Below are 13,874 nucleotides of genomic sequence, written 5' to 3' on the forward strand. Positions count from 1 at the left end.
ACCTATACATGTGTACAAGAAGGCTGAGAATGGGAGAGAAGAGCTACAGCTTTTCCAAAGTACAAAAGAACAGGAAAAAAATGTCTTTCCAGGTGGGCTATACAGAAAAAAAATCTCCGGAGCTGGTGTCTCCTACTACATACCTTGGCTTAATGGTCCTGGAAGCAATGAGGCACTTGCAGCCCATAACTGGGTCTGGAACTGGCCCTCCTGTTAGCAGTTCTCTGTGGTTCAAGAAAGCACAGTGAGAAAAGCTCTTTGAGGAGAGTGACACATTCCCCACAGGTGGGGTAACTCCTGTGGTTGGGGAGGAGTTGTTCCAGAGTGTATGTGATGTATGCTGTTATTTCAAGAAGAAGCTAGAAGCTTGGTTTGTGAAGCACAAGGGTTGCTTTAAAGAAGGGTTGAACAGTAGATTTTGGACAGAAGATTTTTGAGCTTCAGGATATTTGTGCTTCTGTTATAATCACATAAACAAATTTTCTAAGTTTTCTATTTTGTTCATCTGACATTTTGTTCAACTGATGTTTTGACATCTTCAAAAACTTTCAATGAAATCAAGCTGCCATGGGTTAAGAGGCAAAGTCCTTTATTAATAATTTCAATTGAGGAAATAAAAGTGAGGGTTAATTGGCCAGCTTTTAGAGAAGGGATGGAAAGACCAGTGAAGTTATGCTATTGAGTCTGGTGCTGTTCAGCATAGTCCTGAAAGAAGTGGAAAATGAGGAAAAAAAAGCCTTCTGATTATACCAGATCAAACAGAGAGCTGAGGTGAGGATGCACTATGGGACTGCCAAACAGCCTCACCATAGAGAATGACTGAAGGATGACCTGCCAGCTGAAATTCAATGTTGATGAACATAGAGTAGTGCAGAAGAAGATAAACATTTCTAAACTGAAATACACAGTGATGGAATCTAAATTATCATTTGTAAAGAAACTTTGGCTGATAATAATTGTATAAAAATGTCTGCTGAATGTGCGGTAGGAATGAGGAAAAGAAAAAACCTGAATACTGTCACTGATCACTAAAGAAATTATGAACAAAAAGAAAAGTCTTTATGCTACAGCATAATGCATGGCACACTTCAATATTGCATCCTTGCTCCATCATTTTAGAAAGGATGCAGAAGGGGAGGTAATACAGGAAATATTGATAAAAATGTGGAGTGACTCCCATATGGAAAACAACCCTTGGGCATCTATCTGAGCAGGAAGAAACAAAGGTCTATGAACTCCCTAGTGGCGTGGAGAAAGCAAATAGAAAATGCCCATTTCACTCTCATTTCATGGGAGCCAAGCAGCCTCAAGAGAATGGTTAGGTGACAGTTTTAAAGCTAGCAAAAAGGACTTCCTGTCGCTGTGAAATTGCCCTGGGATATTAGAGATGCCAAGAGTTCCCATGCTGACAGGGATGTTTGGACATACCCCTTAAAGAAAACTCTCCCAAAGGCTATTATACACAAAAATGCGGTTCTGGTTCAGGGACTCACCTCACCAGAGATTGCTGGGGCCTAGGGAGTCCCAGAGGTTGGGACAGAGGGACTGGGAAAGGGGCTGAGGCTGTTTGCACTTGCCTGGGGAGGAAAAAGTGAAAGTCGTGAGTGTGATAGGATGCTCAACTTCCTCAGTCTCTGAGCCTATCCCATCTGTCTCTTCCTGTGTAATTTACACCCACCCTGTGCCAGGGTATTGTTTAAACACATGACAAACAAGCTCTTGCCCTTAAAAAGCAATTTGAGCTTTTGTGGAACGATTTCAGTGAGTGTTCTTGCAGAAGAGAAAGGCAGAAGCATTTTTAAAAAGAAGTCTGAGATGGACAAGACCAGGTTCTGGGTGAAGTCCTAATTTGCAAAAATATTTTAATAATTTTGAAGGGTCTTTTTGTCTTAATATCTGTATACATAGCACATTAGTGTGTCACCCACATGTGAATAACAGTGATATTGATGTCTGGCAATAATCTTCAAATTGTGAACATCTTTCTATCCAGGCACTTGCTGTAGCTTTTCAGAGTGACTGAAATGCAGCTGACCTGAATAAAACCTGTGTGCTGAAACACCTGATTTTCTTTTCTTTGAGGGTATTGTCATGTGTGCAGTGTATGTGCTAAATACGTTGCTTTTTAGTTGGGTCTCCACATAATGTTGGATTGCAACAGACTGCTCTCTGTCACACCTGATGACTAAACCTGTCTCACCCACGCCATGGGAAAGTACTGGTGCATTGAGCCTTCTTAGAATCAAGCATTAGGTTGTCCTCAGATTTCAAATCTCCTGTGCAGTTTTTTTAATATGGCCTCTAACTCAAGAGATACAAGCACAAATGGATTCCAGGCAACAATTAATCAGATAAGTATTTATTTATTTAACTCAACCTATAGAATTATGCTGGCAATAGCTTTCTTTTTCTTTTTTTTTTCCTTTTTTTTTTTCTTTTTTTTCTTTTTTTTTGAGTTAGACTTTCTTTGAGCAAAAGACAGACTTTTAAACACTTTTCTCTCTTTTTCAGGCATCTACATTGAAGCATTCTGGATTTCACTGGGCATGGTAAGAAACTTGCACTTAATTACAGACAAAAGAATCAGTTAAGAGCTGTCTGCTTTGTTTACCTCCTGTTATGTTCAAAGTGGAAATATGGCTGAGGGAACTAGATGCATTTGATTCATGTTGTGCATTTTAAAACAGGGTGGAGACACAACTAAAGACACACAAACATACATTTCAGCTGTGTGGTACAGCTTTTACTACCACAATACCAAGAAGTGGGTCAGAATTTGCCGTAAGCTGGGGATGAGGGTTCATCAGAAATTGCAGAATGTCTGTCTGTATGATGGAGGGAGAATTTTTTTAAACAATCAAAAATAAACTCCTTTCAAATGGCCCTAGGTGAGCCTGCAGTTGCATACTTGATGCTGTAAATGTTGTCTGGGAGATCCATGGTTATGAGTATGGGCAGGAAGCAATGCAAAGCCAGGTGATAAGGGAGGATGCACTGTGGTGTGAGGGGAAAATCTTGTTAACTAAATGTTGCTTAAATATTAAGTACTTCAAACTAATTGAGAGGAAGGCTTTAGTCTCGCTGGCATAGCTGTGTCAGGTTGGGATTTATTATAATTTTGTCATCATTGCTATGCTAGCAAATGCCCTAGAATGAATGAAGTTAGACCAGGGGAAAAAAGGGATTTTTTTTCTTGGACAACTCAATCTGTTCATGGAAATGTTGTTAAACTATACCTGCAAATGGCCTTTCTGTAAGTGTAAATTGTCTATGCTCATATAACTACACCAACACACCATTACAAGAGTCTACAAGGACTCGCTGAAAAGAAATCATCTGTACAAAGCTAAAGACAACAAATAATCCTTAATATAAATGGAGTAATTCATACAACTGGACATGCTATATACAAGGGAAATCCAGTGACACCCTAAGTTTTTGTTGATTGATTTTTTGTTTGGGTTTGGGGTTCTTTTAGCCATTCCTCTCGACATGTGGTCATTTTTTCCTAAAGTTCAAACTAAGGAAAATTCAAGGCAGCGTCATGCAGATGTTTTTTTACCTCTTTGGGCATTTATTGTCTCTGAGGGACTGGTGAGGCTTGATCCAGCAAGTCCTAGAAAACCTCACTTGTGGACCGTGAGAAGCAGGGCTTTCTTGGGCAGTGCTGAGAGAGTCTGTCTTTGAAGACTCTCTCCCACATATGTATACCGGGCTTGAAGCCAAGCCTCTCTTCTGTAAAGAAACCTTGCTAAAATTTCTCATTTCATGCCCCTTTATGGAGAGAGAGGGAGTGTGAGGGGGAGAGAGAAGGAGGTACGTGCCAAGAGTATTGAGAGAGCAGAGCAGAGTAGACTCTTTATTTTGTGTTTGGAGACAGCGGGGCAGCAAGGAAGGAGAAGGTTTTATATTAATTAGTACCATATTTGCCATCCCTTCCTCCCACCTCAAAAGTGATAAGTTGTCCTCCTTCTCCTCGCCAAACCACATCTGTGTTTTTTTTAGACAACAGTTTTTGTTTGAGTCCTTTGAACTAGCAGAGACACTTGAAATAAATGCACTTATAAATGTGCCTCCTGCCAGCTTCTGTCTAGTCTGCATATGGACACTTGAAAGAGTTGAAGAGTATGTCTTACGTATCTTAGAAAAATGCTAAGTTCACAGTGGTGGCACCTGAAATGGCTTTATTCTTGCCTCCCTCTTAGAGCACAGTGGAATTGCTAGTGTATTATTTGATAAACAATCACCAATTAGTTGTTCCAATCCTCACTAATTCAGCAACTGCTCTCCAGGGCCTCCAGGCAGCTTGTATGCCAGTTCATGTGCTCGCCCCAGGTAGCTCTGAACTGAAGGAGTTTCCTTAATTGCTTTTGCTGTTATGTCTGTTTTAAAGGTTTTACTGCTCCTGTAGATGAGCTGGGTGGTGTATTACAAATGTGTGTTTGCTGTCTTACCTTTCCCCAGCGTGCTGTTAACAACACAAGTGGCATAAACCATAATGCTGCGTGGTGGGTAAAAACACCCACTATATGCACCACATGGAGGGTGGTCTTGCTGACTGCAGGCTGATGGGTGTGATACTGCTTCACCTCCTCCATCTTTTAGAGGTTTGGCTGCTGATGGGTGTCTCCATGGACAGCCCCTGCTGTACACCTAGATCACAGATAAATCAGATATCAGTCATCTGCTGATCACAGAATGGCACAGGACCAGGAGATGAATTAGTCACCCTTGATCTTACAGATTCTTGCAAATTCTAATGAGCTACAAGTTGAGGATGGGAGAATTGTCTCTCTATTAACACTTGTTCCTTATTCTTTTGTCTTACAGGTGCCTGCGACTGATTACAAAATCTGCTGCTGAAGCAACTTCTAGAGGTGGTGGAAGACCTATGGTTGTGGATCCTTTGCACATATAAATGTTATTCTGTGTGTCTGTTTGACCATGGTAGGATATTTAATGTATCATAGAAACAAGTTGTGTATCTCCAGGTTCAGTGTCCCTCTCATCATAGATCCTGCCTTTCAAACATATTTTCCCTTGTTTGAGCCTTTGAAAAAAAAAGAAAAAAAACCTCAAACCTTGAAAATTGTAATACTCTATGAAAAATGTACACTATTGTCATCTTCTGGGGAAAAGGGGAGCTTTACTGTGTCCACTGTTGTTGTAAGTGAAATGTGGTGTACAGCATGCTAAGTAACTGCTCAGTCAAATGTCAGTATGAATTCAGAAATCCTCAGTAGAGGAAAGAAATAAATATTTCTATTTTCTCTAAAAGCTTCCCTGTAAAATTCTTCTAAAGATTTTCTTCATGAGACAACACAAAAGAAGCCTTTGAGTACCCTTTTGCTTCTCGGCCTCATGATAGTCTTGTTGGGACTTTTGGCCAAGTGCTCTGAAGCTGTTGTAAGCCTCTACAGAGATGAACCAGGGATATGACTCGTCTGTGATGAGCAGGAGGCTTGAGTAATAGATGTTTCTGTTTTAGGTGACACTTACCCCTTTATCAGTACCTTGGAAGAAACTGCAGGTGACTGATGTGAAACACTGCTCACAATATCTGGACAGAAAGTTGAGCAAAGCTGTTCCTCTAAAGTTGTGCAGCTAGAACCCTTCCCTTCCCTTCCCTTCCCTTCCCTTCCCTTCCCTTCCCTTCCCTTCCCTTCCCTTCCCTTCCCTTCCCTTCCCTTCCCTTCCCTTCCCTTCCCTTCCCTTCCCTTCCCTTCCCTTCCCTTCCCTTCCCTTCCCTTCCCTTCCCTTCCCTTCCCTTCCCTTCCCTTCCCTTCCCTTCCCTTCCCTTCCCTTCCCTTCCCTTCCCTTCCCTTCCCTTCCCTTCCCTTCCCTTCCCTTCCCTTCCCTTCCCTTCCCTTCCCTTCCCTTCCCTTCCCTTCCCTTCCCTTCCCTTCCCTTCCCTTCCCTTCCCTTCCCTTCCCTTCCCTTCCCTTCCCTTCCCTTCCCTTCCCTTCCCTTCCCTTCCCTTCCCTTCCCTTCCCTCTTTTTTCACATTATGCTGTCTATACTTCAGCATTTTCATTCTGATTTGTACAATTTTTCCTAATTCTTAAACATACTTGCCTTTTTTCAGTTCTCCAAAATGGATTCCTTGGCCTCCACTTACATAATCCTCCAGACTTGTGGTAAAAATTGTAGAGAAAAGCTGATACCACAACATAGTATTTGCAGCATAGTGCATCTGTAACCAGACTAAATAGCAAGGCATTGTTCTCAAGGAGAGGAGGTTATATTTGCTGCTGCTAAGCTCTTAGCTGTTCAGTTTTAACACTGGATGCCTGGGTTTCTTTTTCTGAAGTGACTGTTTACTCTTGTATATTTTTATAGAGTGAAAGGGTGGTGGGGAGAATGAGGGTGTTATGTGCAGTAAAGTTATAAATAACATTGGCTCTCAGGTTATTTGCATTATATCTACTTGCCCAAGTGCGTAAAGTTAAACAAAAATGTCTTATAAAAAAAAAACCAAAAAAAAAGGGCAGAACAATGTCATGGATAAAAGGTCTAAAGGCGATGCTGCAGAATGTGGTTATTGGGGAGTATTTCCTACCTAGCTAATAAGCCAGACAGAAAATTGCTTACTCCTCCCACAGCCTCAAAGAGATCAAACAGAATATTAAAGCCTTAAAGATGCTGATGTAAGGAAGAGGGAGGGTTACTCAGCGCCCACTGCACTAAACTGACAGGCAAATGGGGAGCATGCTGGGCACAGAGCTATATTCCCAACCCAGAGACAGTGATCCTGGGGTGGATGAAAGGCAGCTGTCACCCATAGGGGTTTTGATGTTGTCTTTTTGCCCTATGTGCTGTTTGACTTGAGGGCAGATAGACAAGAAGCGCCAACTTTTGGGCTGCATTTCAGTCACTATGGTGGCATTTGATTCAATAATGAGACATTGATAATGTTGCCGACTCCTGAACAAACAAGTGTGGGACAGGGATCCAAGGGAGAGTGGCTGCAGTTTCTTCACTGACCTGTGGATGCTTATTCAGAACAAAGATGCCAAGGTTTAGTCTTGCAGTGCTGAAACTGAAAAGGAGGCAGACTCTAATTTCAGGCAAGGTAGGACTGAGCCCTGAGGAAGCAATGCTGTCATTGTGAGGGCTCTCTGAAAGATTTCAGAATATGTCTATGCCTTTGAATTTTTCAGTGCTGGAATTTAATTTCTGAAGTGTAATAACACCAGTGCATCCTTGTAATTTTATTGCATTTTTTATTCTGGATATCATCTACAATAATCCTGCTGTCATACTGGCTCCTGCTATGGTTTCAGCAGTCTCTGTCTCTCCATCTAAGGTGATGAAAGTGAGGTTGGACCACATCAGACACACTAGGTTTTCTTTCTTCCTTTGTTTTCTTTCTCCAAGATGCTAGTTGAGTCAGTGGAATTCTTCTGGCTTTTTCTTTCCTAGCATTCATCCTCAAAGGTACACAGCATCCAATTGACCTTTTCTTGGAGCAGAAGGATTAAAAAACCATCCTTGATAGAGCTGCTTACTTGATGCAGCAGAGATCATGGGAGACACTGTGTCCTACCCATTTTTCCTGTTCTTCCTGGGTTGCTTATTTGTGTCCTGTATCAAAGTCTTGAATTCCTGCAGGGCAGATGAGCCTTTGGAGCTCAGAATTCAAATTCTGGAGGACCTCGAGGCAAGAAGAGCTCTTGACATGCTTCCAAGGACATGTTTCGGTTTCCAGAAGTCATACAGAAACACCTGTGAATCTGCAAAGGAGAGCAGTGCATTACTGAAGATGGCAAAATGCTGTGAGCAGAAATGGAGTCGCCTAGGACTGGGATTCAAGCACAAACTGCTGAGTGCTCCAGCAGCAAACCTCTGCTAGACCAATTGGTCCCATAGACCAGAGGACTTTGATTTGTGGCTGGGTTTCACAGTGATTTGAGGACTGTGTCTCCTGTAAATTCTACTGGAGACAGAGCTTCAACTGTGAATCAGTTACAGGCATAGTTAATTCAGTGGTATATTTAAGGAACACTTTACATCTGGACTTAGCAACCAACTTGAAATCCTCATTTAAAACCAGTGGTAAAGTAGGAGAGAGGCATGATGCAGTCCACCAGTTTAGTAGTTTAGTAAGGTTAGGTTTTTTGGGGCTTGGTGGGGGTTTTTTGGTGGTGGATGGTTTTTTCTTGGGTTTGTTTGTTTTGGGTTTTTGTTTTTGTTTTGTTTTGGTTGTTTGTTTTTTTCCATAAGAGCCAATGTTTCAGTGATCTTCTAGCATGGAGAATGTATTAGAAAAGTAATGAGTAATTGGAAACAAAATGCTGTGGGTGACAGAGCTCTGGACAAAATACCCTACAAAAATGCCAGTGTTGTGGAGTAACAGACAAGATACTATTATCAGACTGAAAGCTGGGGAGGAGAGGAAAAGCAGAGGGTTAGGCCAATCTGTTGGGGTAGAAAGAGACTAAAGCTGGGCATTGGACATCTGCAAATTAACAAAGATTTCTGTTGTTTACCTGTCTATTGAGAGAGAGATGGAGCCACCATGTTGCAAAATCTGTGTGGAAATACTTACACAGTATGTTCAGAAGGAGCAAGAAGTATTAATTCTGAATTTTTCCACCAAGTGGGCAGAACAGTGCTGGCTGAAGATCAGTGGTGAATAAAGAACGATTGAGTGTGAACAATCAGTCTTGACAGATCCAGAAGAGATGAGTATGAGAGATCAGCATGGACAAGTGATCAAATGACAATAGCCAAAACCCAACTGTGATATTAGGTTGCACATCATTCAAGATTGCTAAGAAGTTGGGTAACTGAGAGGATATTGTACAGCCTTTTGTATAAAGCTGTGCCTGTGGTCTCAGCTAGAACACAGTACACAAGTTTGGCCTCCTGAGCTCAGAAAGGACGTGACTGAAACAGGAGGATTGGAAGAAGGGTGACAAAAACATTCAAGAGCCTGAGAAAGCTCCTGCCAGAAGAAGGACCAAAAATACAGCCTTAGGAGATAGAGGAGAAATGGTACAAGTATGGAGGATACTGCTTATGTTGGAGGTGAAAGGTCAGGCACTTAGTCTCTTCTCATCACATAGCATAGGCCCACAGGGATTCAGGATGAAACCCCACACTGGTTCAAAAAGACAGTAATTAGGACTGATTTGGGAGATGATATTAACAGTTCAGTCTTAATGTCATGACCTCAACTCTTAAGATTTTAGGAGGGGTAAAGGATAGGTGACAGCTGAAGTCCTGTAAGAACCTAACTCCCAACATAATGCCTCATCAGAGGGTTTGTTACTTAGTTTCTTCATGCTCCAGTTTTCAAACTGTTATTTGAATATATTTAACTCTTTGTACAAGTTAAATCTTCCTGAAGGCATGATGCAGCTCTTAAGTAATGTGTTTGTTCATTATGAGTTTGCTGGTGAGCACAGAAGGCATGGCTTTAGATATTTTTGCACTTCTTGGAGCACAGAAATTAGTCTAAACATCCATGTGACCTTTGTATTGATTTGAAGCATATGGAGACATTGAACAGCTGATCTCTGAAATTATCTGTTATATGAAGCCATCCCTTTGTTAGCTTGCCTTGAACAACTCTCAAGAAATTAGGTATTTTTTTTAATAGGAAGAACAAATAGTCTGAAGCCTGAGTCTTTGACAGAAAGATTTTTCTTTTGTCTTTTTTTCTTAAAGAAACATTAATAAATTGGCTAGATTTTTTTTAAAATAAATATTTTTAAGGACTCTCTCAGGCTTGTAAAGGGAGAAGTGTTTATTTTAGACTGGTATATTTTTCCAGATAGAGATCAAGTACTAAATTATTAATTTTTCCCCTTTCTCCATTTTATTACAGCTTTCATTTCTAGGTGGCTGCCATGATTAATGAGATGTGCTGGGCTAATACCTTGTGTTTGGGTATACAAATGATAGAAGCAGCTTCCTGCAAAGCTTTTAATGTTGGTGCAAGATTGGAAGATATTTTGAAGGCAGTGGGTTGGCCATGGCAGTTCCACTTCCCTCAATTTAGCCATAAATCAATTGTGAGTGATTCTCCCACAGTAATTTTTCATATAGTTTGAACCTGTGTAATGAACATCCCTGTCCTGGAGTGAAATTGTGATTTTTCTAGATCTTGTTGAAGACATGATCAAGATTTATGAAGGGTGACAATGTAAACCCATTACATTCGCCTCTCTCCCATTTGCTTCTCCACCTCATCATCCCTTCCTTCCTTCCTGCCTTCCCACCTTCCCTCTCTCCCTCCCTCTCTTCTTCTCCTCCCTTCCTTCCTTCCTTCCCTGCTTCTGCTAACCCAAGGAGCTTTAAAAATGTCCATTAGAGCACAGCTGTTGCATAGCAGTGGCTCTTGCTGCATGAACAGTCATTTATCTGTGACAGGTAGAGGAAACAGCAATAACCTAGATGGATATGGGATGGTTCAGATCAAGTAACAGGAGGATGTGAGCAACTTCCTCAGTTCTGAACTCTTTTTTCCCTCTGAATCTATTGCATCCTCTTTTAATGTTGCTTGGTATAAAAGTACAGTTTGCTTAAAAAGGAGACTTGCAAAAATTTCGCTCTGTCTTCCTCACTTTCTGTATCAAATGCTCAAAAAATGTTTGAAAGCAAAAATATGCTTTTTTGTTTGTTTGTTTTCCTGGCAGTCCCCAAATCTTCTCTGAAGTCTGAAGCTCAAGGTATAACAATATCTTCCTTCTCTCCTCCTCCTTCTTCATCTTTGCCATTTACTGATTTGAAGCTGCCAGTACTGAGTAGCCTCACTGACGCCTTGCTAATGATGCCCTTTGCATCAGCCTGGCAAACGTATGTGACAATCACATTGGATTACTGCATTTATATACTCTGAAATAATCTGCAACATTATGTTTCTGTATTGCTTGGTTGGTAGCTGTGATATTGAGTTGCAGTTTATTAGCCCTGGAGTAGAAGTCCTTTCCTTGAGAAGGACCAGCTAGATCCCTCGGAGGCATTTGGCAAGTCATATGTCAATAAGCCCTTTGAGTTTTCAGCCAATAATAAATACACACATGCAAACTCATTTCGCTGCAGACTGCCTGAAATTAAGTTGGAGATTGTATCCGGCCCTTGGGCCAGGAATTCCTTGTTCCTGTATTAGACAGTGTCTAATAGTAGTTGAAAGAGAGAATTTTTAGAAATCATTTTGCAAGGGACTCTGGAGAGACAATGAATGTAAATCCTTGCAGGCTCACAAAGACTGCAGTCAGAATACTGAGTGAAACTCAAAGTGCAACATAGCGGTTCCTCCCTCATCACAGGCTTCAAAGATTTACTATTCAAAGGAATGTGGGAAATTGGGTCATTTCTGTACAGTTTAGAAGAGATCTGAGGTTACCAACTTTCTTGCTTTAGTTGTGTAGAAACTCTGAGTCTGGATTAGCAGGAATCCTGAACAGGATTTTCCTTTGCATTTAACATGAAAATCTAATAAATGTCATTTAACTCAGTGAGTGAAATTCTGTCACCATTGAAGTGGATGTCAGAATTTCCATTGGCTTTTGTGGGAATAGAAAATCACCCTATAAGCATAAAACCCAAGTAATATCTCTAGGTTTTTGATAGAGTTATTTCTGTAACACACCTGTAAGACTTTTTGAATACGTTGTTTTAAGAAAAGCAGTTTAGCTTTCTTACTCAGAAGTAATTTTTCTGCCTTTTAGAAATGGCTAAAAGTTACTTTTCATGAAGAGCATCATTTATTGTGACACTTTAAAAGATCTGAAGGTAACAAGGAGGTGGTGTTAATTACTGTAAAATAAAAACATATTTACTATCCTTCCTTCAAGAAGTTTGAATTTCTATTACTTGTCCCCTCCTCTCCCTTGTTTCTGGTGAGAGTTTATGTGATGATTTTATAGTCCCCGAATAGTTTTCAGAGTTTATGGGGCAGTATTTTATAACTACATTCTGCAAGCAGTGGTGTCTTTTGGAATGGCCATGAAATGTTATAGTAGAGATTTCAAAATGACGGGGTCTTGGCATAGGTTTCTGCAGGGAGGAAAAATGGCTTTGGATGGGTTTAGAGTATGTCCCACTGGGGCAGGGATGGCCCCAGAGCTGCCTGGCTTTGTAGGCTTATGTGTCTGTTTCAGCAGGTGGGAATTGGTAAATGTAAGAAGTGCCAGAAACAGGCTCAGTGTGAAAGTCCAGGTAGTATCTCCAGCACAAGGAAGCAGCAGATGTCTCAATGAGCTTATGGAGATACCACTTGATTATACTTTCCTAGATTTGGGAATTTCCTAAGCCAAAAAGTACAAAATGGAGGGGGGCTGAGCAGGGAAAGCAACATCTGGTTTCTCTTTCTCAGTGACAAGGCTCTGAAAGAAGGCTTCCTTTATCTATCTTTTCACAACACCTGCGTCTCAGTAATTGCCCTGCTAGAAACTAGAACAACCTGACACTATTTTTACACAGAGCATGAAAGTACTTAATATGTAAGTTATATGAAAGAAGATCTGACTGCAAGGAAGCTGAAGGAAAAACAGGCAGTTAAAGAGGGTGTAAGATAAAAAGGATACATGGCTTTTTATGGTATTTTAGTCTTAATTACTCTTTCAGATACTTCTCCCTTCCAGCATCTCAACATGCAAGCTAAATCTATTTTACTCTGTGTGAATGCCCACAAAGTTTGATGTACATTTCAATTCTATATACACCTTTTCTCCAAACAACCCCAGGCTAACATTTTGTGTTAGTGTAGAATTTGCCCAAGAAAATAAAGTAAGCTTTGGCAAGGAAAAAATAGGAATTTAATGGTATAATAGCAGTGTACGTTTAAAGGCATAAATTGATGGTTCACATAAGGATTATAAGACATTTTGGTTGCAGGCTGTTAACCATGCTACCAGTACATTAGAAAAGCCTAGCTTGCAGTTGTCAGCATTCCAGAGTTTCACCCACTAAGTCATTAATTTGTTCTCATGTCTGGAAGATTTAGCATGCCACTGTAGTTTCTTGCATAATCATTTTATATGTTAAAAAAAAAAAAAAGTAGCTAAAATGGGTTCTGATAATAGAAATCCCAAATACATGAGACTCTATTTCTTCTGTTGAATGCCAAAATCAATTATAGTTGTGTTTGTATGTTCAGCTGGTTTAAAAGCAAAAATTTCATGCAGATTTGAAAGCCCAATGAAAAATCAAAGTGAAAAATATCATGCATTGAAAAATACAGGCACCTTGTTTCCTATGCAAGTCCGAAACTGAACATAAAAGAAAGTCTTGCTGATTGTCATATGAAAAAATGGACCCTTGCTGTATTACCTCATGAAATACATTTTTCCAGCTTTCAGAAGAAACAGATTAAGACATTTGAGCACCTCAGCTAGAGTTCTTAGAGATTGGCTTGAAGTTACTGAGCATATGGTGTTTTGAGTAAACAGAGAGCCACTAAAATGGTATTTGAAATCTTTTAGAGTATATACGCCAGTCAAATTCCCACCAGAATCTGACACTGTTGCATGGAGCTAGATCATGTAACCACTGCTAAACCAGGCCTAAAAAAGGAAACAACTAGCCAGAGCTAATTGTCTGGGTTCCTTCGATAGTCAAGGAGTTAAGCAGGTAAATTCATTGCACTTAATTTAGAAACCTGCGTTGGAATTAAATGAATCTTCAGCTGCCTGAAGAATCTGATTATGATGGGAGTTAGCTGGCTAACCAAGGATATATGCTAAAACTCTAAAATAAAGTGAGTTAGGTGCGAGGAATCCTATCCCAAAGATATTACTTTCCTGCAGTATGATCTGAGAGGAATCGTAGGCAAAGAAGCATTTTTGATGGTTGACAATTAATGACTGACAATCACACAGAGCGAACTGCGAAGAAAAATCTTCAGGACAAGTGGGAAAAATACA

General features: G+C 40.4%; 1 protein-coding gene across 4 annotated transcripts in view; it reads left to right on the plus strand.

The window, feature by feature from the left end:
* RBMS3 (RNA binding motif single stranded interacting protein 3) overlaps positions 1-13,874 on the plus strand; it is a 699,644-nt gene that overhangs the window by 39,233 nt on the left and 646,537 nt on the right. The window contains exons 2-3 of one of the 4 annotated variants that reach the window (XM_066320193.1): positions 2,512-2,549; positions 4,831-4,947. The exons of the other annotated variants lie outside the window; for them this stretch is intronic. Of the exons in view, the coding sequence (XP_066176290.1) occupies positions 4,945-4,947 (3 nt within the window). The 5' untranslated portion in view covers positions 2,512-2,549; positions 4,831-4,944. The remainder of the gene's footprint in view (positions 1-2,511; positions 2,550-4,830; positions 4,948-13,874) is intronic. 4 annotated transcript variants of the gene reach the window in all.

Source organism: Sylvia atricapilla, chromosome 1, assembly GCF_009819655.1.
Source record: "Sylvia atricapilla isolate bSylAtr1 chromosome 1, bSylAtr1.pri, whole genome shotgun sequence".
In the NCBI taxonomy this organism is placed as follows: domain Eukaryota; kingdom Metazoa; phylum Chordata; class Aves; order Passeriformes; family Sylviidae; genus Sylvia; species Sylvia atricapilla.